Source organism: Lontra canadensis, unplaced genomic scaffold (genome assembly GCF_010015895.1).
Source record: "Lontra canadensis isolate GAN:19392208 unplaced genomic scaffold, GSC_riverotter_1.0 scaffold87, whole genome shotgun sequence".
In the NCBI taxonomy this organism is placed as follows: domain Eukaryota; kingdom Metazoa; phylum Chordata; class Mammalia; order Carnivora; family Mustelidae; genus Lontra; species Lontra canadensis.
Genome location: NW_022631081.1, coordinates 4,528,505 through 4,556,415, shown reverse-complemented (window position 1 = coordinate 4,556,415; position 27,911 = coordinate 4,528,505). Strand labels below are relative to the sequence as shown.

The 27,911-nt window shown below is 52.2% G+C and overlaps 2 protein-coding genes across 9 annotated transcripts in view; one reads left to right on the top strand and one right to left on the bottom strand.

Moving 5' to 3' along the window:
- Positions 1–468: 468 nt before the first annotated feature.
- Positions 469–15,124, bottom strand: CCDC157 (coiled-coil domain containing 157). 7 transcript variants are annotated; one of them, XM_032883400.1, is made up of 12 exons: positions 14,906–15,124; positions 11,958–12,087; positions 9,163–9,421; positions 7,004–7,175; positions 5,654–6,299; positions 4,882–4,959; positions 4,351–4,541; positions 2,967–3,143; positions 2,623–2,791; positions 1,398–1,537; positions 905–993; positions 469–815 (listed from the first exon to the last, which is right to left on the bottom strand). In XM_032883400.1, exons 3-12 carry the CDS (start codon positions 9,408–9,410, stop codon positions 566–568), a joined length of 2,160 nt encoding a protein of 719 aa, XP_032739291.1. In that variant the 5' UTR covers positions 9,411–9,421; positions 11,958–12,087; positions 14,906–15,124; the 3' UTR covers positions 469–565. The 7 variants fall into 7 exon arrangements, with proteins under 7 accessions (XP_032739291.1, XP_032739293.1, XP_032739290.1 ...); XM_032883402.1 differs by having other exon boundaries at positions 11,972–12,087; XM_032883399.1 differs by having other exon boundaries at positions 11,976–12,087.
- Positions 15,125–15,198: 74 nt separating this feature from the next.
- Positions 15,199–27,911, top strand: part of SF3A1 (splicing factor 3a subunit 1) — a 28,957-nt gene continuing 16,244 nt past the window's right edge. For both annotated transcript variants that reach the window (XM_032883397.1, XM_032883396.1), the window contains exons 1-5: positions 15,199–15,383; positions 18,298–18,419; positions 23,369–23,576; positions 24,727–24,984; positions 27,716–27,790. In XM_032883397.1, coding sequence (XP_032739288.1) covers positions 15,321–15,383; positions 18,298–18,419; positions 23,369–23,576; positions 24,727–24,984; positions 27,716–27,790 — 726 coding nt within the window. In that variant the 5' untranslated portion in view covers positions 15,199–15,320. The remainder of the gene's footprint in view (positions 15,384–18,297; positions 18,420–23,368; positions 23,577–24,726; positions 24,985–27,715; positions 27,791–27,911) is intronic.

Below are 27,911 nucleotides of genomic sequence, written 5' to 3'. Positions count from 1 at the left end.
TCTCAGATTTAGAGAAATCCTTTTGACAAACTCACATTCCCTGAAGGTGAATAGTTTCTTAGTAAAAAGGACAACTGACTTTCTTGGGTCCTTAATGTCCCCATCCTGGGTTCAGAGCTGGGGTAGGAGGCCCTAGAGCCAGGAACCCCTTCTCTGACTCCTTCCTCACCAGGCCTACCTTGGCAGCTGCTCTCCTTCTCTGACCTACCCCTACCCTGACCCTACTACTCTCCATGGGTAGGGGTCGCTGAGTCTGTCACCCTTTTGTGCTTGCTCTGGGAATCAAAAGACTACCTTTCACCTGGCCCAGGTGCTAAAGCTTCTTGCTGTCCTTTGTGTGCCCTCTTTTCCCACTGTCCTGTCAGGACAGTGTGCTAGGCCTCTGCCGGCAGACGACCTACATGGCTGAGGACTTAGTGGTCCCTGCCCAGAATGGGGGAGGAAGGACTCTGCCTCTGGCTCAGCCAGTGCTGTGAGGCCAAGGGTGCTGTGGGCAGATGGCCAGGGCTTTATTATATGGAACGGGTTGCCAGCCACCTGCCCTCCAGCCCCACCACGCGGCAGGCTACGTGGGCCGCTCCTGGGGCTGGTATGCAGGGCTGGCCTGGCTCTGGCCTGGTGACAGTCTCCTTCTCAGCCTGGCCAAGGCCCGGATGGGGTTCTGAGCACAGTTGGTTGAGTGGGTCATGTCCTCCAGGGAGGACCTGCCCGGCCGACTGCAGGACTGCTGAGGTGGGGATGCCCGGAGCTGGCATGGGAGGGTCCTGCCCACGCTGGCTGTCCTGCTGCTAGGCAGGTGCCGCCTGCCCAGGGGCCTGAGGGAGGACCAGATGACAAGATCTCCCGTGAGTGAGGAGGACCAACCCACCCCCGTCTTCCCCACCTCCCTCAAAGCCTTACTCACCCTGGGGAAGCATTCTGGGCCTGGGCTGGGGGCACTGTTCCCTGGATTCCTTTGCTGGGAGGGGCCCAGAGCTGGTCCTGTGGGATCAGCTGCAAAGAAAGCAAATTCAGAAAGGCCCAGGAAACCTCTCTGCACCCTTCAGCAAGGGTGTTTTGCCATGGAGGAGAAGAGAGGGCTGAAACCCATACCCGCAACCCCTTCCTCTCAGGTGCAGGGTTTGGGGAGCCTTCCAGGGCCACCCCAGCGCAGTTAAGTGTGGGAAGTTTGGCTTTCTGACAAGGATCCTGGTTGTCCTTAAAGTGAACAAGAGCTGGAAGGCGGAAATGGAAAGGCACCATACCATTCTCACGCCTGCTTGAAATGTGGAAACCACATGTGATGAGGCAGGCGTTCGGTAGGTTCCCAGGGTGGTGTCTGAAGACCTGCTGGGTCAGGGGCCTCCCCCAAGTCCCCAAGAGCCGGCCCTCTCAGGTTGGGGAGCCAGGCTGCTCACCTTTAGGCTTCCCTGCTGGGCTACCTCCCGGATTTTGGACAGCATAGACTGGAGCCGCCCATTCTCCTCCTGCAGGACCTGGATGCGGATGTCGTTGGCCTGTACCTGCCTCTCCATGTCATCAGTAACATTGCCGGAGCCTGCAGGGATATACCCTCCATTATCTCCCCCTGCCAGGGCTGACCCTGGGGCCCAGTGGTACAGGACCTCCAAGGGCACACATGCTAGCTGGGGTGTACCTTAGGTTGGTGGCCTGGCGAGCACAGGGGAGCCGAGCAGGGCCCGTGCTCTACCTCCCCCCGCGCCACCTCATCATCCTTCTCCTGAGGTCCTGTCCCAGTTTCCCACCCCCTCCCTGCTGGGAGGTGACCACAGCAAGCTGACTGGGACCTCAGTCTCACTGAAGACGCTGTAACTGGGTAAGAGAGTGAATCCCTTCCAAAGCCGCTTGAGGTGTCTCAGGCCACGCAGCCAGCTCTTGTGTATGAGTCACGGGAACTCAGCAAGCACGTTCTTTCCCGCCACTGGGGAGATGGACGCTTGCTTTCTGACTCTGAACCTGAGCGAGTTGCTGCCCGCTGTGGTTCTCGGTCTTGTGGCTTGTGAAAGGGCTGTTACCATCTTATGGGGCGGATCAAAAGACAACGGAAGGGCCTGGCCTGCTGCACTCAGGACCGATGACTTAATGTGACCAAGCTAAATTACGTCACTCTACCCGACAGCCCCACAAATGGATTCACCCCCCCCACCAGGGGTGAGGGCTGAGGGCCTTAAAGGAGAACCTAGGTTGCCCGGCATCCAGTTCTCTGCTGAGACGGGTACCTAGTACTCCTGGGGCATGGTGGGCATGACACTGGACACTGGACAGCTGGGGCGGTGCCCATGGAGCTGGCCCCATGCTGTGGTTTGGGGAGACACCAGGACAGGGGACACCAGGATGTTGAGCAAGGACTGGCATGTGACATGGTGAAAAGCACAGGCTACAGAGGTGGTTAGACCTGCACGTGGACTCAGCATGCAGACAGTGGGCAGTCTCCTTGCCTCTGGGCTTCTGTGTCCCCATCTACAGAGTGGCTAACACACAAGGCGCTTTCCGTGTCCTAGGGACTCAGTAGGGACCGCACTGCAGGCCAGGGAGCTGCAGACTCCAGTGTCTTGCCCAGGTGAGCCCTCAGCTGCCTGTCTAGGCCCCAGTATGCCCTGGTCAGCATCTCTGGGCCCCTACTTGGGATCTGGGCCTCGGTGGGTCTGTGCAGGTCTGGGAAGGCCACCAGCAGCCGCTCCCGCTCCCTCAGCTCTGTGAGCTCGCGTTCCAGCTCTGATATGGTCAGCCGCAGATCTGTCGTGGCCTGCTCCAGGCCTTGCTTCTCCTGTTGCAGGCTCTGCAGCAGCTCCTGGGGCAGGGGGAGGCTCAAGACTTATGCAATGAATGGCTCCCGGCTCCCCTGGGGACAACCCCTCTCCCCACCGATCCAGACACGGGACAGGCCTGCAGGCACTCCACTGGCTGCAGACCCCTCTTGGAGAAAGGGGAGAGCCGTCTGGCACCCTTACCCTGCCGGCTCCCACCTGCTGGGCCAGGAGCTGGCTCTGCCCCTGCTCCCTCTCGCTCTGTATGCTCTGCAGCTGCTCCTCCACCTGGGCCCGCTGGGCCTCGGCCTCATCCAGGCTGCCCCGCAGCTCCTCACGCTCCTGGTCCAGGCTGTCCAGCTGCTGTAGCAGGGCTCGCTGTTTGGACTGTAGGGACTGAGGCAGGGTGGGCAGGCAGGGAGGCCATGAGGCCCACAGGGCAAGGCTCAGCATGGGACAGAAGAGGCCTTGGTATCTCTGACGCGCCCCCTTGTGCCTGTCTGTGTACAGGGGAGGCTGTGCATGCGTGTGCAGCAGAAGGGGCAGAGGGCCCAGTGGTGCATACCCCTCTGGGCCCCCCAACTGGTCAGGCCCAGGCCCCCCACCTTGCAGACCCCTGCCACTTTGGAAAGCAATGGATTGACTATCAATCTCGTCCCCTCTTCTTTCCAGTCACAGTCTCCAATGGGGGAGGAATTCTGGGCAATACCTTCTCTTTTTCTCCTTAGATTTCTTGTGCCCCGTCAGCCCACATCACTTGGGATCCACTTTTCCTGACACCCACTAAGTGCAAACCAGGAAAAGCCAGTGCTGGTCTGCTCCGAGTCCGGGCTCTAGCTCCAGCTGGCTGCGAAGCTTTGCGTAATTGCTATAATCTCCCTGAGCCCCAATCTCCTCCTCCATAAAATAGGGACAAGGAGACTGTCCACCTCCTACTGTGGTGATGAGGAATAAGAACAAGGGGGCTACAGAGGCCAAGGCCCAGCCCCTTGTCCACAGCACACATCTGATACCTGGTGACCGTGACCGTTCACAGAGAACTGAGGAAAACACCCGCTTGGGACTGAAAGGCCTTCCCGGCCTGGGCCATAACTGCTTCAGGTGCCAGGTCACCTGCTCCCTCAGCCCTACCCTTGAGGATTCCTGCAGGGTCCTAGTGCCCAGGGCACAGCTGTAACCCGGGCCTTGGCTCGCTCTTTGTCATCCCATCCTTTCTCTGACTGATGGACTCCTCACCAGCCCCTGGCATCCAGTTCAAAGGCCATTCCTTCCTAGAAGCCATCCTGGATTCCCACAGATCTGACTGTCCCTCTGTGGACACCTGTAGCACTTTCCCTGCACCTCCTAGCCATCTGGCAACAGAGCTCTGGTGACCCAGCTGCTCGTCCTCGCTGGGTGGGGAGCTCCTCCAGAGCAAGGCCACCTTTGGCTGCATCTGTCCCTGGATCGCTGTTTCCCCAGTGCCCAGGGCCCAGGGGAAGGCTCAGGCTTTTGATAAAGATCAAACAAAAGCCTGGGTGTGTGTGTTGCTGGGCAGGTAGCCCCCCACCAGTGGGGCTCTCTTTCCCTGCAGCCTATGTCACAGACACCCCTAGATCCTCACCTCCTGGTGGCGGACCATACTGTCAACACGGGCCTTCTCCTTGTCCAGCTCAGTGCTGGCCCAGCGGATCTGCTGGCTGGCCCCGTCCAGCCGCCCGGCAAGCAGCTGCACCTGCTCCTCCAGCTGCTGCACCTGCCTCTCGGCCTCTGCCCTGCGCTCGGCCTCCTCCTGAAACTGCTGCGCCTTCGTCTCTGCAGGATTGAGTGGGCAGGGGGAGGGGTAGAGCCGGAGAAGCCTGGGTTCGAGTCTCCGCACCGCCCTGACCCATGATGGGACCTGAGGTGGGGCGGGAGGGGTCACAGCCTGTCTCTGGGCCTCAGTGTCCCTGGCCACAAAATGCTAGTCTGAACCCTTCTGTGAAAACAGAAGGTGCTCTCTGGGTGGGAGGTGGTGGCAGCCCAACTCAGTGTGGCTCGGCGGGCCCATCCCTGTGGCTCCTAGAAGCCTGGGGGACAGAGACAGTACTGCTCATCTAGCCACACCACTGAGCACAGGACATGGGGTACAGGGCCACACAAGGGGGCTCCTCACCCATGGCCTGCATGGCCTCCTGTTGCTGCTTCAGCTCCCCCTCTAGGGTGGCCACCTTCGTCTTGAGGTCACTTGTTTCTACAGCGGTTGAGAGAGAAAGAGAGAGAGAGAGAGAGAGACTCCGATGGGCCTGGCCAGGGCCTTCAGGCCCAGTGTACCCTGCAGCGTCGTGACAGGCAGTGCTGTATGGAGGGGCTGCCTGGGCCAACAGGAGCTCTGCGGAGAGGCCGGGAGGCCTGGGCCCCCCTTCCTCCTGCTTCCTATGGGCTGGCTGCCAGGTCTCTACACTGCTCTGGGCCTCTGTGTCCTCCACAGAGGTGACAGACTCAGAAAGGACAGTGATCTGCCCAAATCCCTCTGGCCTCCCAACCTCAGTGGCCTGCTCCTAGTGAGTGCCATAGCTGTCTCTCTGCCTGGCGGCTTTCATGGAAGCCAGAGAGCAGCTCCCCGGGGAGTCCCCTTTGGAGACACATGAGAGTGAGGAGATGAACCCCCTGGCCCCCTTGCCCTCTGAGGGGACAACTCTGAGGCACGCATTCCACACCGCCAGCTCCAGTGCTCCTCGGCGGGATGAAACTCCGGCCGCCTGCAGGGTAACCAGATTGGGGAGCTGCCTGCCCTTGGGGCCTCTGACCCCACTCCCCAGCCTGGGTTTCTTTTCACCCCAGCGGACGTGTCCCTGCAGCCCTCTTATGGGGTCTGCCTCCCAGTGAGCCTGTGCTAAGGCTGTGGCAGAGCCCTAGGGCTCAGGGTCCCGCTTCCCAGCACAGACCTGTGAGCAGCTGCCGCCTGTGGCGCTCCCACTCCGCCAGTTGTTGTGTGGCCTCGTCTGCCTGTCGCTGCCGCTCCCCCTGCTCCTGCTGCAGCGCCTGCTCCAGCTGGCCCACCTGCTTTTGCAGTCCGTCCTTCTGTCCCTCAGCCTCCTCCAGCTGGGCTCTGAGGGGCCCGACCAGCTGAGTGAGGGCCCCCACGTGCTTAGTGAGGCGTGTCAGGTCTTTGCTCTGCTCGGCTGCCCAGCGGCCCATGGTGGCGGCTGGCAGTGGCCTGAGGCCCATGCTGTCCCGCACCAGCTGCTGGAACTGGCCTAAGGACGAGGGCAGGTTCTGGCTCTGACACAGGCTGATGACTGCCTTGCCCACCTCCCGCAGGCTGCTTTGGACGCTGGTGCACGCGTCACAGGGCACAAGGGCTGTCTCCACCGTCTGGGAGTGAACACTCCTGCTGTTCTTGGCAGTGCTGGCTGGACACTGTGGGGAGACTCTGATGGAGAGGCTCTCCGGCTCTTGGCAGGTCTGGGGCAAGCGTGGCGTTGGGGAGGGGGGCTTGAGGAACTTGGCAGTCACAAGCTCAGGGCTCCTGGCTGGCTCCCCCTTGGCGGTGGGCTTGGAGGTGAGGTTCTCCCCTTGGTTTACTCTTTTCTGTGGTCAGGAAAAGAAAGGGAAAGCAGATGGGGGAGACAGGCCCAGGAGGGGATCAGTTTCCTGGTGAGTATTCTGTACAGCCTCTCCTGATGCTCAGACCTTTAGATGTTAGATATCTGACACCAACGTGAGTGAGAGAGAGAACCTTCTTTCTTCACTGCCTCAACTTACCAAGCCTGGGCCAACTCTGTTGTTCCCCCTACCCCCCAGGCTCTGTGCAGTTCTGTGCATGGGACAAGGAGTCTAACAGTGAAGCCACAGCTGCTGGTTCTAGGGATCTTGCCCAGTGGACTTGCTTGTTCTCGTGTCACCATAGCTGCTCTCAGTTTTCCGTTACTCCCCGTTATGGTGATGGTGATTCTTCTCACAGGGACTTGTGAAAATTACAGGAGAAGCCATAACGAATGGGGCGAACATTAACAGTATCACCCAACAATGCCCCGAGATGGAGAGACTGTTATTATTCCCACTGTACAGATGAACAAACTGAGGCTCAGGGTAGGCTCAGCATAAACAACAGACCCCGGGAGCCCAGCATGACCCCCCGAGGCCTGCCTCTGGAGGGGACACCATCTCCTTTGAGCGGTGTGAGCCCAGACAGTGACACTGTCTCCTTCAGGCATGTGGGTGGTTTGCCCACATGGTGTGCCACGAGGCTGGGACTGGGGCAGGGTAGACAGGTGTGAGGGTGACTAACCCACCTGGGGGGCTGCCTGCTGGTAGATCATGCCCAGCCTCAGCAGGCTGTTCCAGAAGCGCCGCACCGTGAGCCCCACAGACATGCAGGGCCCCACAGCCCGGGTAGCAGGCACCGTCTGCTCTGAACCGAGGTTCTCCAAGTAGCTCGTGCAGCTCTGAAGCAGCAGCAGGAGCCTGTGGGCAGAGATGGCAGGGTCAGCTAGGGTAGAGCCTGATGCCAGCATGCCTGTGCACCCCACAACTAGCAGCCTCTGGCTCTGGGGACCTCGAGGGCCTTAGAATGTGCTCTGTTGGACCAGCTTCAAACCCAATCCAAGGGGCCACTTCCTCCAGGAAGCCCTCCCTAAGGGCTGAACTTGGGGGCCTTTTCTGGGCCTCCTGGCTATCAGCACTTCAGCCTGGCTGTTCCCCACCACACAGGGATGCTCTGGCAGACTGGGTCTCGCTTCAGTTGTATTGCGCGTGCTCCGAGAGTGCTGGGTGGGTGGCTGCCTTACGTCATGTGGCTCAGAGCCTTCGCCTTACAGAGGACAGAGCTGAGACCCTGTGAGTGGAAGGGCCTGGCAAGCACACAGGCCAGGGGCACCCTGCAGCCTCCGGATTCTAGTCAGGGTCTTCTCCTGCAGCGCAAGGTGCTTCTGTGACATCGGGGACATGAAGATAGCTAGGGGTCTAGCCCAACTTCAGCGCTTAAAATTAGAGTCAGGCTGCTCTAAGGAAGACAAGCATTAGAAGGACAAGTTTGGATTTTGCAGGGGAACCAAGCTACTTTAAAGGAAGAGGTCTTGTATTTACAGAACATACTGGGCAGGTAAGTGACCTTGCCCTGTTTTGGGTGCAGAGGGGTCATCCTAAACCCACGGGGGGTCTTGGGCAGGCAAAACCTTGCAGGAGGAGACACCAACTGCCTCCAGGCCCTGCCCCTCTCTGAGCTGTCTTCCTCTGTGAATGGGGACAACTGTGCCTGCCACAGTGCTGGGCAGCACTGGGGGTGGGGTGGGGTGGGAAAATGCCTGGGAAGAAGTCAGAGCATGGCCTTGACAGAGGGGTGGGGAAAACATGTCAGCAACAGCTTTATAGGGGCATGGCGAGACTGGGCCTTGATGGATGAGTGGGGCTTGGCCAGACCAGGAAGGGGTGTGCAGGGGGTTCCTAGCAGATGGCATAGCATAACATAGGTAAAAGCAAGGGAGGAGGAAGGTATATTTGGGGCACCTGATTGGCTCAGTTGCTTGGGCGTCTGCCTTTGGCTCAGGTCATGATTCTAGGGGTCCTGGGATAGAGCCCCCCCACCACTGTGTCTGGCTTCCTGCTCAGGGGGGAGCCTGCCTCTCCCTCTCCTCAGGTCCTCCCTACCCCTCCCCTGTTCATGTGCGCTCGCTCAAATAAATAAATAAAATCTTAAAAAAAAAAAAAAGAAGGAAGTGTGTTCTGTGCTTATATATGTTTAGCCTCTCACGGGTTCCAAAAATACTTTCATCCTGAGGGTGCCTCCAGGACTCTAAGTGGTAACCCTAGCTTCTTTGTTCCCAGGCAAGTCATCCCCAAACTATTCTTGCCTATCAGGCCTCCATGACTTCAGTCCATGTATGCTTTTGGTCACAGGGAGCCAGGTGGTGGTCCCCAGGAAGTGGAAGGCTGATGGCCATGTTAAGTTTAACGAGAGTGTTGAAGTGGAGGGGCTACGGGGCAATCTTCCTAACAGGGCCAGCATCTGGAAAAACACATCCTGTGTCTGACCTTGTGACCCACACTGATAATGGCATAGCTCTCAAGAAACCAGGACAAAGGGCCTGGGATGGAAACTCTGAGCAGCAGCTGTGGTGTCCCCGATGCATAGAAGCCATAAGGAGGTGGCCGATGGAAGCTGGAGAGGTGGCCCTCGGAGCTGCACAGCTGCAGGGAGCAAGAGGGGGGCCCACAGCTCCCCAAAGGTGGACAGGATGGGAAAGCACAGCACATGACAGAAGCTGTGAGGGCCTTGAGCTGGCCAGCCTCCTGACAGGCGCTCAGTTAAAGGTGATTATTGTTATTGACGTGATCCCTGCTGGTGGTGGAGGGGGCAGGGGGTGGCGGAGGGGGCGGATCCTGAGGCTGGTTTACTGGTTTAAGGGGCAGATGCCAGCACCCCGAGATCACCAGGCTTGGTCAAGGCCCTCACCTGTCGATGACCAGTTCCAGCAGAACAGCATGGGACAGCTGCGTGAACTCGGGGTCACCCGGCACGTGGTCATAATGCTCTAACAGGGCCACCATGTCCAGGTCGCAGGCCACACGATCAGGAAACTTCCAGGAGGGGAAGTGCACGGGTCCAGCACGAGAGAACACGTCCACGATGGCGCCCTGCAGGTCGGTAAGGTCCTTACGCAGACTGTCCATGCAGGACTGGCTGCCCAGCAGGTGGGCCATCCTCGTGGCTCCTGGGGTGAGCAGAGAGGATCCCCGTTAGCCAGAGCCATGTGATTGTTGCTGGAGGAAACTTCCAAAAATCCTGCTCTGCCCAGTGGGTCCGAGGCCAAAAGCCCTACCTAGAGCCTGGGGAAAGTCTTTTCCAGGCCCAGGCCATGGGCCCTTTAATACCTGGGTAGTAAAGAGACCTCCCTAGAATCCCACTTGTCCACCCTGCCCCACGTCCACGCTGCCAAGTCCCAGCTCCATAAGTCCGTCCGAGGCCCTGTGTATGCCAGATCCCTGCTAAAGGCTGGGCAGACAGAGCTATGAATAAGTAGCCACAGTCCTTCTCTCCCTGAGCGAACGAATAGGCAACTGACAACTAAGAGAGAGTTGTAGCTACAGCATGACAGGAAGTGCTGGATCCTACCCAGCCACCGTCATCTCCCACCTGGACCACCACAGCTGTCTCTGGCAGGGCCACAGGGGTGCCCCCTCCAATGACACACTTCAGCTCTAGAGATCTGGGCCAAACCTGATCAGATCGGGTCACACTGGTCAACACCCCCTCAGGACTCCTAAGGGAGAAAGGCCACCTCTGGCCACAGTTCTCCCCACAGCCCTCTCTGGTCCCCGCACCACCACCCCATACTCTGTATTTCAGCCCCAGTCAGTTCCACCAGCAGCTCAGGTGTAGGTACTCATTTCTGAACCTGGGCCCGTCTGTGCACTCTGTCTGAATCATGCTTTCCCCATCCAATTCCCATCATCAGCCTAATTCCCCCCATCCTTTGGGCTTCCTGGATATCACCTCCTCCAAGAAGCCTTCCCTGAGCACTCTCCAGGTTGGGCAAGATCATCTCTCTGGGCTTCCCCCATCTGGACTCTGATCCCTCTCTGCTGGAATGGCCTCCATGCTCCAGGCCAGGTCCTCAGGTCACTTTAGCCAAGGTGGTGTCCCCAGTATGACCAGCCTACGGCCTAGCCCATGGTAGACACTCATTGGCAAGTGAATGCTGAGTCATTGAGCAGGGAAATGAAAAGAACCCACAAAGAAAAATTTAAATACATTAACTTTGTCTTAAGGTGTAAGGGAGGAAAACCTGAAAATCTGTCACTCTGGTGACAGGGGGCCTATTATATGTGAATGCAGAGAGTTCCAGTCCTGCCCTTTCCTGGCTGTGTGGCCTCAGGCAAGTCACTGTACCCCTATGAACCCTAGCTGCCTCAGCTGTAAGATGGGGACACCATCCCCAAACAGGCTGAGCGGTTGTGAGGTCATTAACAGTATCCACGAGTAAAGTGCTTGGTGCATGGCAAGACATGAGTAACAGTGCTCGAGCAATAGTGACCATTAGTCTGGTGATTACTGTTATTAGCAGTAACAACAGCAAACACCATCCTTGTCTGCAGCCACTGCCTGCCCTCTGTATGTCCCCTCTTCCCCTTGCAGCCCACACGGAGCGCTTCTCATCCATCTCTGGAGTCCGTGGACCTCTGAAGCCAGTGATTTGGATGAATGGCCCCTGGACCTTGACTCAGAAGGTGGAAAAGCATGACTGTCCTGACCCCTCCAGTGGCTCATCACAGGCCTTGCCAGTGTGATCCTCTTCTCTCTGTTCAGAGCTGGGCTGCCCTGGTCTCTCCCCACCCTACAGCAGGGTCTCTTGTTCTCTGTGGCTTTCTCAGCTGCAGAAAGTGCTTCCTTGTACCACAGCTCCTCCCTGCAGTGCGGGGGCTGCCTGGGCACTATTTAGGCCATGGTTGATCTCCCTGAGCCTCAGCAAGTCCAGGCCTGGTGGAGGAATCTCTCTTCCTCCGACCTACTTCCAGCCCAACCTCACTCAGCTCAGAAAAGGGCGCCCCCACTATGTGCAACTGGGCACTTCCTCGGATTCCCTTCTCTACCCCCTATCCAAGCACCTAGGGCTGCCGGTCCCGTGTCCAGACCACACTGAGAACCTACCACTGTGTTCGTCGTGCTGTTCCATGCTCCCTCTTCTCCCCAGACCACTGCCACAGCCTCCCGGAGGGGCCACACTCATCCCCCTGTCCAGCACCACCTCATCCGTCTGTATATGGTCAGAGTGATCATTTAAAAGGCAACTCATCCCCCTGCTTTGAGCCCTTGAATGGCTTTTCATAGTATAAACACTGGAATACTTCCCTGGGCTCTGGCCCTGTGTGGTCTGTTCCCACCCCAGCATGTTATCACCCAGAGCGTGCCTTTTCCTCCCCACACTTCTTTCAGACAACACAGCTCACGCAGGCCCCCAGGCCAGGTGAGTTCACCTGTCACTCCTCTGAGCATTCTGTTCTTTTCCCTCCCAGCATACGCCACACTGGCACTGATTATTATTTGAGTAATTATTTGCAGTTGGCAATCTGTCTCCCTGCAAGCACATGGACTGTCTTTCGCTATGGTATGATCTGGCCATCTGGGCGAAAGGACTTAAGGGCCAGCTGCTGCCCATAGGTCCTGGGACACTCAAAGGCACCAAGGGGTGATTCCTGAAGACTGAGCCAGCCTCTCAGGCCTCCCAGAGGACTGGGCCCTGTCCTCACCTCTGCAAAGGTACCTGCCTGTGAGGCTGGATGTCTGGCCTGTGGGCTCTGGGACTCAGGTCAGAGGCTCACCCAGATGCCTGGTTTCCTGTCTCCAGTGCAGGGCTGGCTGGGAGTCGCTCTTCAGTCCCTGAGAAGGGATGAAAGCAAGAGTGAGTGAGTGTGCTCTTCAGGGAAGTTTCCTGGCCGGGCAGGGAGGAGGCTGTCCCAGAAGGAGAGGGCTGGAGGGCTGGAGTGAGGGAAAGCTCATGTGGGCTCACCTGTTTTGAGCCTGAGCACAGAGGCTGTGCTTTAATAGTGCTAAGCTCTGACCACAGGACCTACTGTGTGCTACTTCCTGAATCTGCCTCCTTTATACAGACGAGGAACTTGAGGCTCTGGAAATTAGGGGATGAAGCCAAGGTCACTCAGGGAGCTAGGGTTCTTGAGTCCAACATCTCTGCTCTGTCTTCAAGCCATGATGCTTCTAGGGCAGCACTGTCCTAAAGGAATATGCTAGCTGCACATGGGATTTTAAATTTTCTACTAGCCAAAAAATAAAGTAAAAAGAAACAGGTAAATTTATTTTAATTAAATATTTTATTTAACCTAATTAACTCCAAATACTATCACTTCAACATGACATCAACGTAACACCATTAAGATTATTTTACAGTCTTTTCTACATTCAGTCTCGAAATCCAGTGTCTCTTTGACACCTGCAGCACATCTCAGTTTGGACCAGTCACCATTTTCAAATTCACCACCACATGGATGGCTGGCCACCGTACTGAACAGTGGAGGTGTAGAGGGTCAGATCCTGTGTGTTCAGTAAGCAAATGGTGACTGCGTGCCTTTGGCATCTTGGGCACTACGTCAAGAATAGGGACAGAGAAGGACCTGTGGAGCCTTGTCCCTAGGAGCCACCGTTTCCCTCTGAGGATCTCTATTGGGGATAAAGGTCCACCCCGGGGGCAATGAGTCTCCACCCTACAACACTCACAAACACACCCAGGCCCACATCCCCACACACATACGCTGCGCAGCGATGGACTCTCACGAGATATTGCCACCCGTGAGATTTTATATACCCAAGGAATGAGGCAGAAACCAAGAATAACAGACTGAAACATTTTGGTTTTCCTTCCCGGAATGGGAGGGAGGAATGCAAGCAAGCAAGCAAGCAAGCAAGCAGTGCTGTCCTGGAAGGAGGAGTATTCAGGTGGCAAAGCACCTAGGACTTGGGAGCTTATCTGTGAAGACACTGAGAAACACTGGCCTGTTCACCCTCAGATAATTACAGCTGCCATCTGGGGCCCTCTGAGATCCAACTCCTGTTAGATTCTGGTTCTGAGAAGCAGCCACAAATGCCAAAGCATCAGCAATATGGAAGAGGAAAACACAACTTTGAAAAATATCCAAGGTTACCTTATGTCATTTCTTCTGAATATTGGGATTTCCCATTATAAACATGGCTTTGAGAACCACTTTGGTGTGTGGCAAGTGAAGGAGCACGTGACGTAGGCTTTCTCTGTAATTCCTGGATCTTGAGTGGAACCGTGAGCCTGAGGCTGCCAGCCCTGCCCTGACTATTCCTGAGGTCATATGGGTGATGGCACTAATTGGGCCAACACCACCCTGAGGAAGGAACAGCAGCTAACTCTGCCGTCTCCCCAGTTCCCTCATGCTCAAGGTGGACTTTTTGACTTGCAGAGAAGGTCAGGAGTCTTTCCTCCACTCCCAATCAACATGCAAGCCCCTTCTTTCTCTAAGTGCTAGGACTCTACCCCTCTGGTAAAGATTATGCCTACCTCCTGGTCAGTGCCCCTGCTCAGATTCAAGGTCACCACCAGGAAAACACTTTGAAATTCTGAAAACATCTATATATCCCAGTTGTCAGCCTCTGACTCAGGACTGCTAATGCCTGGATCCCTGGGGGACAATGAAGGGACCGAGTGAAGACAAAGGAATAGCTGCACTAGTAGAGGAGTAAGAATGGCCTGGGTTTGGATTCTCACGCCACCAACTCTGAACTTCACTGTCCTCGTCTGTAAATAAATTGCTCTAAGAAATTAGTGATGTGGGGAAGCCTGGATGGATTAGTCGGTTAAGCTCAAGTCATGATCCCAGGATCCTGGGATGGAGTCCCCAGTCCTGGGATGGAGGTCCTGGGATGGAGTCCAGGGTCCTTGCTTAGTGGGGAGCCTGCTTTTCCCTCCACCTGCCACTCCCCCTGCTTATACTCTTACACACTCTCTCTCTCTATCTGACAAATTAATAAAGAAAAACTTAAAAAAGAAATTAGTGATGTAATGCATATAGTGTTTGGCAGAAGATCTGGCCACTGTAAATGTTCAATAAATCCTAGCTATCATCATTCTACGTTATTACAACGACATAAACCAGTTATGGTGTGTGTGTGTGTGTGTGTGTGTGTGTGTGTATGTAAAGAGGGATGGGGTAAGACCCTTGGGAGGGCATCTCTTCCTATCCCGCCTCCATTTCACAGGTGAAGAAACAAACTATCCAGGCATGGGCTAAAAACCGGCCTGCAGTCCGGCGCTGGGATGGAGCGGAGACGGAACAAGGAGGACAGGATCTCAGGAGAGGAAATGGGAAGGGCGGGATTCGAGGTGAGCTCGGGGAAGCTAGGGAAGTGGTCAGCAAGAACCCATCTTTGGGAGTGAGGGATGGAGCTTAAAGAAGTCTTGATTCGAGACGGTCCGCGGGGTTGAGGGCGGGGCTATGGAAGGCAGAGGGTGGACCCTAGAAAAGGCAGTCCTAAGGGAAAAGGGACCAGTGAGAATTAGGCCTTGGGACTTGGCTTGGAAAGGGGGTTCAGAAGATGTAGGCGTGAAGCGAAAGAAGAGGAGGTTAAGGGAGGAGGGAAGCGGGACTTTGAGGAAGCAGGCTGGAAGGGAAGGGGCTCTCCAAGATGACAGGTCAATAGGAAGGAGAGAGGAACCCACCTTTGGAGTAAAGAAGGGGGCCAGGGCCGTGGGGTGTGTGCGGAGAGCGTCCGGCCAGTGGTATAGAACGTCTCCCCAGTCTCCTGCGTCGCAGCCTCAGCCCTTGCCGTCTGGTCGGCTCTTGGAACTGCCCGCGGCGCCCCAGCGCCTCAGGGCATCCCCCACAAATCCTAGCCGGGTGCCTCGAGCGCTGCCATGGCAACGGCTACTCGCGCAGAAGGCTCCAGGGAGGGGGAAGGAAGTTGCATCACGAAGAAGGGCCGGTCCCGGAAGTGCGTCACCTCCCCTCCTCCGCGACGATTCTGTCGGCCGCCGCCATCTTGGGAGCTTGTCTTGTCGTCCGTGCGGGGAGCTGCTTTGACGCAGCACCGCTCACCTTCAGCGAGGCGGACTGGCAGCCCTGAGCGTCGCAGTCATGCCGGCCGGACCCGTGCAGGCGGTGCCCCCGCCACCGCCCGCGGCCACCGAGCCCAAACAGGTACCGCGACCCCCGCACCTCGACCGGCAGCCCGATCCTTGGCCTGGGCCCTCCCCTCCGGTGCGGGCGCTCTTCACTTGTGCAGAGGAGGAAGCGGCCGCTTACTAGGGCTTGGAGGGACTACAAGTCCCAGGAGGCAGCGCGCTTCCCGCTCTGCGCTGCCTTCTGGTAGCAAAAGAAGCGCTCTTGGAACAGTGGTTCTCAAAGTGTGGTCCGCAGACCAACAGCATCAGCATCACCTGGGAGTTAATTAGAAATGCCAGACCTAAATACTAATGCATTTTAACAAGATCTCAAGGTGATTGATTAAAGTTTGAGAAGCACTGATCCAGCCCATCCATAGGTTTTCTGTGGTTATTGGGCCCACCGTCGCCGTCCCGCACCGCCGCCTGCCCAGCCCGCCGGTTTTCCCCCAGTAATCCCTAGTTTCCCAGCCTGTACGGAACGTTTTTGTTAATTCCCAGCATCTGCTCTAAGCTAAACACCGTGCAAGGCTGGTGTTTAGAATGAATGAAGCATACCTAGTTTAGGGAGGTCACAGTTCTAAGTGGGGAGCCATATAAGTGAACATTCTACAAGTGGTTGTTGTTTCGAGCACCATAAATGATACCAGCCAGCACTTAAATCAGCTGAGGGGGAAAGAGGTGTGTAAATAATTGCAGTATGTTGTGATAGGCCCTATAAGGATCAGGTACAAAAGAAACTAGTCAACATTTCTTTGATGGTGTGAAGGGGAAATTAAAAGTAGGTGAAACCCACATGAGTAATAGGTGAATTGCTTTTAAAAGGATGAATTCGTAGTTTGCCAGACAGGTGATTGGAAAGGTTAACAGCATCCTATATTCATTAAGCAAACGTCCTATATTCATTAAGCAAACGTTTATTGAGCGCATATTCTATGGTGACCACTGCTTTGGGTTCGGAATACAGCAGAGTACATGACAGAAGAGGTCCATTTTTAATTAATTAATTAATTTATTTGACAGAGAGAGATCACAAGTAGGCAGAGAGACAGGCAGAGAGAGAGAGGGAAGCAGGCTCCCTGCTGAGCAGAGAGCCCGATGTGGGGCTTGATCCCAGGACCCTGAGATCATGACCTGAGCCGAAGGCAGACGCTTAACCCACTGAGCCACCCAGGTGCCCCAGAAGAGGTCCATTTTAAGTACATCTGTATCCTTGGCATTTTCCCAGTCACTTGGGGGAAAGTGAGGTAATACCAGATAATTACAAAGACACCAGGGTAGGGATCACTTGGTGTTTCTGGTGGAGAGTAAATTAAAAAGTGTTGTTGAAGTTTAGGATTGGGAGAGTGGTGGCAAAAGATGCATTTTGGGGGCGGTTGAACTTTTCCTAGTACACAGTGGGGAGAAAGGGAAGAGTTTGAAGCTGGATAACTGACATCTGTGTTTCAGAAATTCAGGTAGGCAGGTAGTGATGGGAATATAGAGGAGCACAGTTACTCAAAAGATGCTGAGCGCCTGCCCTAGATGTGTTGGGGGCAGGGGTGGGACAGACTGGATGGACAAACGCAAGTCACGCAATGACTGGTGGTGCAGGCTCTTCAGCTCAAGTGATGCGTTGGATTCCTGGTTCTGCCATTTGGGCTAGTTAAGCTTTACGTTCCTTGGTTTTGTCATCTGTAAAATGAGGGTAATGAGTATTCACATCATGGGCCTCTCATAAGGGCTGTGCAGGTAATATATTTAAAGTTTTTAGAAAGGTATATGGAACCTGCTGTGTGCTTGATAACTGTTACCATTGGATATGGAGGCCGAGGAAGGGAGAAGAGGGCCATGTTTCTGACTTGGATGATTGAGTGCATGGTTGGCCATTGATGAGGAAAGCGGTTTGAGAGAAAAGTGCCCCGGAGCCAGCTCAATCTAGAATTCTGTGACACATAACAGTGATCTGAGGCATCAGTTTGGGTGGGATTGTTCAGTCTCGAGGTGGTAGGGGAAGTAAAGGCCATACTTGTGAGTGCCTGAGTACAGTGTGAATACTGTGGAGAATAGAAGTTTTGGGAACCCTAACATAGGGTGGGGGAAACTCGCTCAGTGGGGAGTGGTGAGCAGAAAGGAAAGACACAGGATACTGGGGCATGGGCGTTGAGTGGAGAGTTTTGTGAAGGAATGGTCACTGGTCACATGACCAGATGCTGGCTATAGTTGGCTCTAGGCAGTCATGTTTGACTTTTGGAAGGGCACTTGAAATGGATGGGGACCAAATGGGAGGTGGGGAAGTGGGAATGGCAAGACTGCGAAAACTCAGGATATTTAGCTGTCAGAGGAAGAGGGGGAGAGTGTAACAGTAGAAAAGAATATGAAGTCAGGGAACTGCTATCTTTTTTTTCAGATGAGAGACTGACCCTTTGTTTACTAACGGAAAGAAGCTGGTGAAGAAAGAATATTGGAATTTATGGGACAGTTGATGTTGTGCATTCCAGTGGGGTTTCACAGAACATTTGAGCATATTCTAATAGGTGCAGAGGGAAAGGGCATAAGGCGCTGCCAGCAGAGTTTCCCATCTTTATTCAGTAGTCATTAAATATTCCATGCCAGGAACATCCCTGGGTACAGACATGGCCTTCTGGATTCTGGAAGATGGTTTCTTAGAATGCCATCAGATCCTCTCCCCTGAATCTGAATCATCTGGCCACTTGGTAAAAATCCAGGTTCCTGGTGTCACAGACTGGCTAGCTGGTGAGAGTCAAGGAGGCTACTCTTTCCACCGGTTCCCCAGGAGAGTCCCATGCATGCATAGTGCAGTTAAGAGCTGGTTTTCTGGAGCAGAAGGTCCTAACTCGAGGAAAGTCCCTGGGAGAGAGTCCATGTTCTCAATGATTTTAGAGGAGTTTGACTTCAGTCCCCCATATCAGGAGCCTCAAGACGTTATTCTCCTTTTCTTGTTTTCACAGCCCACAGAAGAAGAAGCTTCTTCGAAGGAGGATTCTACCCCCTCCAAGCCAGTGGTGGGAATTATTTATCCTCCTCCAGAAGTCAGGAATATCGTTGACAAGACTGCCAGCTTTGTGGCCAGGTAACATAGCTGCTTCTGCATTGTCAGCCTGGGCCCGTTAGCTCATCTAACACCACAGCATGCTGGTGAGGTGGGCCATGGTCAGGATTAGTGTCTCGGCATGGAATGGCAGTGGCAGAATGTGAATCACACCCAGCCCCAGAAGCACCAGGAACCTGTGCTTCCAAAATAGGCCTGAGGAAGTGCCTGGAAAGCTGTTTTGTCAGGGAGAATATTTGTGTCTGTGTCTATGTCTGAGCTGCTGGCCGGAGGAAGACATAAAAAGGGAGTTGGTCATTCTCATTTTGTAAGAACTGTGCTCCTCACACCGTCCACTGACGCCTCTGCAGGATGGAATAAAATACGAGCTCAGAGTTCTTGTGAGGCAGGAGAGAGGGAATGGGACTGAGTGCTGTCTTCGTGGATGACTTGGAAGTCTGCGAGTTCCTCTCATCCTTTCCCGTCATGTTTTACACACACCTACTCCTCAGATGGAATCCTCTTGATGGCTGCTTGACTCCAAAGGTCAACACAACCCCCCTAGTTAAAGTGTTTTTTTGGCAGCCAGCAGGCCACATGCAGCCTATAGTGCTGTTGTTTTTCCTCATGATATATATTTTCTTAAAGATTTATTTATTAGAGAGGAAGGGAGGGAGAGGGTAGGGCAGAGGGAGAGAATTTTCAAGCAGACTCCCACTCAGTAGAGAGCCTGACACAGGGCTTGATCCCATGACCCATGAGATCATGACCTGAGCCGAAACCAAGGGTCAAACACTCCACCAACTGAAACACCCAGTGCACCGTCACAATATGTATTTTTTAAAAACTTGAATAAGTTGCCACCATTTAAAAATGAGCTTGCACAGTAAATCTGGATTTCTGGCTTTTGTCAATAAACTAGACAACTCATTGATGTAAGCAGCTGCCCGCCTTGAACAGACCGCTGCCCTCAGTCAAGACACATGTGCTCCAGAGGGCCATGCCTTGATCCCAAGGCAGTATCCCTATCACAGTACATTTTACTAGAGGGTTCCTTCCTTCCCAACCTCTTAATAAAGTGAAACATAGAGGTTACTCTGAGGCCTTTTACTTGTCAGGCTCCATGCGGATTCATAGCCTCACATTTCAAAGGCTTTGCTTAACCAGGGTATTGCATTAAATCTGCTCTGTGCTTGGGGGAGCAATGTTAGCTTCAGGGCAGTAAGTGTTGTGTTTATGATAAATGTTCAGTGTCTCATAGCAACGCTCATGCTTCCCTTTTTGCCCTGGTAATTTTAAAAACAGAATAAATAGGAAAAGGGTGTTAGAGGAAGAATCACCACAGTCTCATTACCAGAATAGTTTCTACCAGCTGTTTTCACTTTCCTGTTTCCTTCTGGTCCTTGACGTCCTTTTTTAGACCTTTGTAATACTAGTAGATACTTTCACATCCTGCTTTTCCCCTTTGTGCTCAGAAGCATTTTCTCCTGTTGCTCCATCGTCCTCTGCTGCTGCGCCGTCCTCAACGCACCATGTTGAGGTGACGGGCCTCCCTTGACTTGGCTGTCTCCTCTCTCCTTTCCTCCAAGTTGTTTCCAGCATTTCAGTTTGGCACACAAAACTGTGGGGGAAATCTGAGCATTTTCTTTCCCTTCTAGATTGTCATCTTAGAAGAAAATTCTATGTGGCACATAACTGGCTGAAAGAGCATTTTTAAAGATTTTCTTAAACATTTTGCCAAGTAGCTTTCCAATAATTTTGTGCCAGCCTCTGCTGCCACAGAAATGAGTATCCAAGTTTTCTTAAAAATAAAAACGTATGCATCCATATTTCTAGATTTATTTTTGGCTTAGGTGATTGCCTTGTAGGCATTTTTAAGTATCTGTGGACTTGCTTTCGTTTACATTGCAATGGAGGGTCGGACGAGCATCATCTCACTCTGGGATAAAGGAAGCATATGGGACCATCTTTCCACTTCTCTTGGATCTCACACATTGATTGATGGAGCATTCAGTTAAAATCACTGAGTATGTTTTTCCGAAAGAAGTTTTTTTTTTTTTCTCTCTAGGTTTGGTCTTCCCTACATTCTCCTGTCAAGAAGCTGAAGTGGAAATTACCCTTAAAAAGTCCCACCAGCTGCGTTGACTCAGAATCATGTCTTTTTCTGCTGAAATCTATTCCTTGTGTTAGAGAACATAATTCTAAAATTAACATTGTTAATTTAAAGGAAAAGAATAGCTTGGAATGAACATTCCTGCCTTCTCATTTTCTTTCAGATTATTCCCAGATGTGGTGAGGTTATGGCTTAGGAGGCAGTGATGGAGGAGACAAGCAGAGCCCTCCCCCCCCCTTTTTGAGCAGCCCTTTGTCTGCCCTGGGTGTTTGCTGGACATGATGGCCTACTTTAGCAGTACCTGAGTGTGTAGTTTGCATCATTTCAGAAGGTGGAAGGTGCTTCTTCCCCAGGCATGAGGTTCCAGTTGGACTCATGCATTGCCTAATTAAGACCCCATGGTGTTATTCATGCTACAGAGTGTGACCAGAACTTACAGAGGACCTAGCCTGGGTGTTGATGAGCACCACCATGGCACAGTTTGGTATGAAGGCTAATCTGTGGCACAGCATTGCCTGTACCCTGTCTCGCCCTCCAGCTAGCAAGGCCAGGGTGTGAAAGTCTCAAGAGAGTGAAGCTGCTATTGCCAGCAGCCCCTGGAACCATCCATCCCTTGATATGTTTAGGGCATCTTTTCAGTGCGGGCCTCTGGCTGGAGGAGTGAAGGAAGAGGCCCCACAAACATCTTTTTTTAAGCTCTTATTTATTTTAGAGAGAAAGTGTGTGTGTGAGAGAGAGAACAGGAGGAGGGGCAGAGGGAGAGGGATAGAGAGAATCTGAAGCAGACTCTGCACTGAGTGGAGAGCCAGACACAGGGCTCGATCTCACCACCCTGAGATCATGCCCTGAGCCGGAATCAAGAGTCGGACACTTAACTGACTGAACTGTCCAGGCACCCCACCACAAACATCTAATACCCACATCATCTTTAGTGTTTATGGAACAGCCCTTTCTAGCCTTCATAGGAATACCAGCCCTTGCATTTCAGGCTGCTGTATGATTCAAAAAGACTTAGCCATCTCCTTAACTGATTTAATCTTCTGAGTTCTCCAGGGTAGAGAGAGAAGGTCGTATTAGCTGCATCTTACACGTGGGAATTTGAGTCAGAGAAGTTTGGACCCCCGACTTCTGGGGAGGGGAGAGGGGCTGGTGATTGAGTTCGGTCATCAATGACCAGTGATTTAATCAATCATTCCTGTGGCATGAAGTCTTCATTAAAAAAGCCCTAACCCGGGGCGCCTGGGTGGCTCAGTGGGTTAAGCCGCTGCCTTCAGCTCAGGTCATGATCTCAGGGTCCTGGGATCGAGTCCCGTATCGGGCTCTCTGCTCAGCAGGGAGCCTGCTTCCCTCTCTCTCTGCCTGCCTCTCTGTCTACTTGTGATCTCTCTCTGTCAAATAAATAAATAAAATCTTTAAAAAAAAAAAAAAAAAAAAAAGCCCTAACCAGAGGGATTCAGAGAGCGTCCATGTCGGTGAACAAGAATACATCAGAGAGGGTGCCAGGAGGCTGGTGTATCCCAGACTCTAGAGACAGAATCTCCTGTGCTCAGGACTCTACCAGACCTATCCCTATGTGATTCTTCATCTGGCCATTCGTTTTTATTCTTTAAAATATCCTTTTATAATAACCTGATAATCTAGTAAGGAAAAAAAAAGAGTGGAAGGTTTGGTAACTTGGTGAGTCAGAAGTGAATTCAAAACACGTATGTGTCCATATCTTATGTCTTTAAGTTTATTGTACTTTTTGAGTGACACAGGTATTATATATGTTAGACCCCTTGAAATGTTACCATTGGGACTCCTTAAAAATCAGGGTTCCCCAAATATCATGAAAGGTCCTTTTTTTTTTTTTTATCCTGTGGTATTTATCTATTTATTTATAAAGAATTTATTTATTTGACAGGGGGAGAGATAGTAAGAGAGAGCACAAGCAGGGGGAGCAGCAGAGGGAGAAGGAGAAGCAGGCTCCCTGTTGAGCAAGGAGGCTGATGTGGGGCTTGATCCCAGCACCCGGGTATCACGACCTGAGCCAAAGGCAGGCACTTAACCAGTTAACTGAGCCACCCAGGTGCCCCAGCCCTGAGGTTTTTAAAGGCATGCAAAGACCTAGGATATATGTGGGAAACTGTCTCAGTACGGGGAGAGATGGGAAACCTCTTTTCTAAAGCTCTCTTGTCATGTGGATGTGCTGTATGCAGCAGTGCAGATCCGGGTCCTTGGAGAGCACAGTGTTTCTTTTGTGGGCCTCACCCAGTACTAAATGAGGTGATTCTAGGTAGTATTTGGACAAATCATTACATGAAATTGTTTACACTTAGATGGTTTTTCAACCCTTGTGGTTACCCAAAGGACAAAGTGTCAGTTTGGTGCTAGAGTATCCTTAACACCACTGCAGCCCTCTGTCATCTCCCTTTTTAACTAAGAGAACTGGCCTTCATCTCAGCAAACTTGGAGCGAGACTTTAATGATACTACTTTATTTTCATTGTGTTTAATTTTATGTTTTCTTTTGTAAGTGTAAAGCTCTACTGATTTTTATGTGAAGTAGTAATACGTCTTCTTTTTAAACTGCATTTTAAAATAAATTTATTCAAAGAAAAAAGCAATGAGTTTAGATAGTTGTGGGATGGCAGGACTAGCAGAAGAGCTACAGGAGCAGTAGAGGTCTGGGAGACCCTGTGGAGGCCTGGCCCAACCTTGGAGGAGGCCGAGGACTTTGGCCACTGACACTAGGAGCCTTGAGGAGGACCTCTGCTTCGCTCAGGCCTGGGCTAGTTTGAGTGGCAAGTGGTGGCAAATAGGGGGCTTGAAGGGGCAGTGTTCTGCATCTAGGCAATTGTAAGGCTTGTGGTGTTAATTCTCTCTTTTCCTCCTTGTAGAAACGGACCTGAATTTGAAGCTAGGATACGACAGAACGAGATCAACAATCCCAAGTTTAACTTCTTGAACCCTAACGATCCTTACCATGCCTACTACCGCCACAAGGTCAGCGAATTCAAGGAGGGGAAGGCTCAGGAGCCCTCGGCCGCCATCCCCAAGGTCATGCAGCAGCAGCAGCAGGCCACCCAGCAGCAACTGCCCCAGAAGGTTAGAGCCACCCCCTTCCTTCATATCCCCAGGGCTGAGAGGTAAGCCAGGCCAGGGAGGGGAGGGTAATGAGCTCTGCTGTCTAAACCTCACTACCAGCCAGGGAGAGACATGAGGTTTCTGTCCACAGAGGAAGACGCTGAGGCTCAGGTAGCAAAGTGCTGTGGCCTTTGACGTTTCCTGAGCACTGCTTGTCCGGCTCTGTGCTCAGTGTCTTAGGAGTCTCATTGGCATCTCCCAGCAGCTGCGTGAGGAGAACAGCAAAGTGACCATTTTACAGATGAGGAACCTGAGGCTTGGGGAAGTAAGCTTTACCCAGGCCACAGGGTCAGTAATCCAGAGTTTAGGCCCTTGGCCCTCCTCTTTGCCTTGACCATGGAGTGAGGACAGTGCTGTGATGTGGCTTGCGGGCCCCTTCTTGAGCCATCCCTCCCATCCATCTTACCTTCCTAGGGTCCCTGCATGTGGCCCGCCTTAATATCCTAATCTTCTCTAGGTCCATCACTAGGGACAGCTAGGGTTATCAGTGAAGACAAGAAGGGCTGGCACATTTTGCCTCCTGTATAGACCTAGACTGGTCCCTTCTCTTTGCTGTATTCCTGGAGCATGGTGGCAAAGGCTACCTCCTGTTTTACAGTGGGAAATAAAGGTTGGAATAGCTTTTGTGACCTTCCATTGCAGTTTACTACTTCTAGGGCCTCAGGCTACCCCAGTTTCTTCATCTGTAAAAGGGATTCACAGTAGTAATTCTATCCACCACATGGTTCGTGTGGAGGTCAGGCGAGGTAACAAACATGGAAGTCCTCTGTCCAGTGGGTCCTCTGCAGACATGTAGGGCTGACTGTGTCCTTCATCCCTCTCGGGTGGGATTTAATAAGGCATGTTCCTGTCAGATTTTTTTCTGCCACCCGATTTGGCCCTCGGTTTCAGAGCCACAACAGAAATATGGAGGGGCATGGTTCTTGGTCCAGGCCATTCAGGGAGTGGAGGCCACAGTTGGCCAAGAAATCCGTGCTCTTGTGAGTTAGGATTCTCTCACACTGTGGGCCAGTGGTGTGTAGGTGATTGGCAGAAATGCGGAGGCCTGTGCCATCCTGTTGGGGGTGTCTTCCTACCCTCTCTCGAGCCTCAAATTCTCTCCTCGTCTTAGGTCCAAGCCCAGGTGATACAAGAGACCATCGTGCCAAAAGAGCCCCCTCCTGAGTTTGAGTTCATAGCAGATCCCCCCTCCATCTCAGCCTTTGACCTGGACGTGGTGAAGCTGACGGCTCAGTTTGTGGCCAGGAACGGCCGCCAGTTTCTGACCCAGTTGATGCAGAAGGAGCAGCGCAACTACCAGTTTGACTTCCTCCGCCCGCAGCACAGCCTCTTCAACTACTTCACGAAGCTGGTGGAACAGTACACCAAGGTGCCTGGGCAGGGCAGGGGCGGGGGTGGTGGGCCTAGGGCAGGAAGGCACTGTATCTACTTGTGTCTCTAAGAACTTGACTCCTCTGTGGGCCCTCAGGCAGAGGTTAAAAATTCCAGTTCAGTGTACAGTCTAGGTTTTTTGTTTTTTTTTTTTAAGTAAAGATTTTATCTATTTATTTGACACAGAGAGAGGGAGGGAGAAAACAAGCACAGTCAGGGGGAGCAGTAGGCAGGGGAGAAGCAGGCTCTCCTCTGAGCAAGGAGGCCAGTGTGAGGCTCAGTCCCAGAACCCCAGGATCATCACCTGAGCCGAAGGCAGCCGCTTAACTGACTGAGCCACCCAGGTGTCCCTAAAGTCTTGATTTCTCTTCTGTTCTGCCATTTAAATGTAGCATAGGGGCGCCTGGGTGGCTCAGTGGGTTAAAGCCTCTGCCTTCGGCTCGGGTCGTGATCTCGGAGTCCTGGGATCGAGCCCCGCGTCAGGCTCTCTGCTCGGCGGGGGGCCTGCTTCCGCCTCTCTCTCTGCCTACTTCTCTGCCTATGTGTGATCTCTCTCTCTGTCAAATAAATAAATAAATAAAAATATTTAAAAAATAAATAAATGTAGCATAGACTTCTGGGGTTTTTTTTGTTTGTTTGTTTTGGTTTTTTGTTTTTTAAGATTTTATTTACTTATTTGACAGAGAAAGAGATCACAAGTAGGCAGAGAGAGAGAAGCAGGCTTCCTGCTGAACTGAGAGCTCGATGTGGGTCTCATTCCCAGGACCCTGAGACCATGACCTGAGCTGAAGGCAGAGGCTTAACCCACTGAGCTACCCAGGTGCCCCTAGACTGCTGGTTTTAAAGAGCAGTGAAACATGTGATTGATAACTGCCATTAGGTTGGTGCCTGCTATGTGACAAGGCCAAGTGCTAGCTGCTTTTAAGTACATCAGAATGTTCAGTTGCCTAGCACGGGACCTGAGAAGAAGGAAGACCTTAATAGTTAGTTGCCTTCTTTTGCCCAGTTTAATCATCATAAGAATCCAGGAGGTATTCCCTCTCCCTTCCCCTTTTTCAAAAGCGGAGATAGGCTTAGAGAGTTGAAGTCCCTTACTCATGGTCTCTCAGCTAGTAAGTAGCTACACTGACCCCAACATCTATGTTGTTTTTCACCCTAAAAAGTACCTTGGATTAGAAATATAATTTAAGTAAGCATTGGGAGACAGTGTAACTTGAGATATAGACAGTATTGTTGAAATACTTATATATATAGCATTTTCTCATTTAATCTGTAGTAATTGATAAATTAGCTACTGCTGTACGTATTTTACAGAAGAGGAAGTAGGCACAGAGAATTAATTTTGTCAGGGCTGAGCCGGGACTTGAACTCTGGCATTTTCACTCTAGCCCCTAAGATCTGGGCCTCAGGGTCTGGAACAAGATCTTAATTTCATGCTACGGTTGTTGTAATCAAGAATCTGGACAAGTGGATATTAGTATTTAAAAACAGTTAGATTGTTAATTTCTTGCAAAGCACACTGATACAGATTTGCCAGTGGCTTGGGGTTGGCTTTTTTTTTGGGGGGGGGGGGCTTTTTTTTTTTTCCTCCAACTTCTTGTGGCGGTTGCATTCTCTTTTTAGTTGCCTGGTTTGTACATCTGTTCTTGATATTTAGAAACAGCACATTAAAGATCTGGCTTGAAAGGACTGTAATGATTTCCTTAGTTCACTCTAAATATGTAACTAGAAAGAATTATAAAAATGTGTGTATTTAGAAAATAATCAAATCAAAAAATGGTAGAGTCATTAAAATAACAATTGTGGAAGGCCAAAGGGTTAGTGTAATTAATTACATGGTAACAATTTTAAGGGAGCCCTGCCTTCATTTTACCTAGTGGACCACTTCCAGAGTTAAAGGTCCCCAGATCCCTTTGTAGTCTGTTACTTTCCTATTCCTTTTCTCTCAGGACTTGGGTATTGCCATTTAGTATTCTAACCTGAGGGCACTGGTGTCTGTCTCTAGTCATGGGAGACTCTAGGGCAGATTTATTTCTGAGGTAGAGGTCTAGGGATGATAGGGTAGGGCTGAGCCACTTTACCAATGATAAACTGTTGGGATTTATGCTGTTTTGAACAATGCCATCATTCGTTGTCTCATCAACTATATATTCGGTGTCAGACTTTATTTCAAATGCTGGAGATATAATAGTGAACAGAAGACAGAGAAATCTCTGTCTTTACAGAGTTTCTGGTCTGGTGAGGGGGGCGAAAAGCAAGTGCAATGTCAGTGGTTGTCCGATGGTGACAAATACTATGGAGAAACGGAAAGCAGGGGACAGAGTCTGGGAGTTGGGATCTGTGGAGTAGGATCATCAGGGGAGCACGTGTGAAAGGGCCTGGTGGCATGTGCCAGAGGGTAGTAGCAGCCCCGTGTTGAGAGCAGCCAATGCATGTGGACTGAATGCTGGGTGGTGGGTAGTGCTCTTTTGCGGATTTTCTTGCTCATCCTTGCAGCTTTTACATTGACTGTGCCACCTTTAAGCAGGGATGTAACTATTTATAGAAGGCAGCCAAGTTACAGAGGTTAAGTGACTTGCCCAAAGTCACACAGCAAAGAGGAGCTGGGATTGGGACCTGGAACGCCATGCTTTTGCTTGTCCTATGCCGTTCCACAGGCCCCGGGAAGCCCCCTCTTTGTCCTGGGTTGTGCTGCACTGACAGTTGCTTTAACTCTTCCCATGTTTCAGATCTTGATTCCTCCTAAAGGCTTATTTACAAAGCTCAAGAAAGAGGCTGAGAACCCCCGAGAAGTTTTGGACCAGGTAAACTAAATTATAACTGTTAACTTCAATGCAAGTGACCTTGTGTGGGTTGTTTCATATTTGGAAATGGGCCTCAAGGTGGGACCTTGTTGTGTTCCAGGCACAGGAGTGGTGGAAAGAA

Bases quoted from the DNA above. Each gene is read 5' to 3' on its own strand.
- CCDC157 (XM_032883400.1), bottom strand. From the start codon at position 9,410: ATGGCCCACCTGCTGGGCAGCCAGTCCTGCATGGACAGTCTGCGTAAG. The intron at 4,960-5,653 runs GTCTGTGCTGGG...CAACCGCTGTAG, and splicing joins CAGGCGGCAGCTGCTCACAG to AAACAAGTGACCTCAAGACG. The intron at 2,792-2,966 runs GTGGGAGCCGGC...CCCCTGCCCCAG, and splicing joins GCCAGCTCCTGGCCCAGCAG to GAGCTGCTGCAGAGCCTGCA.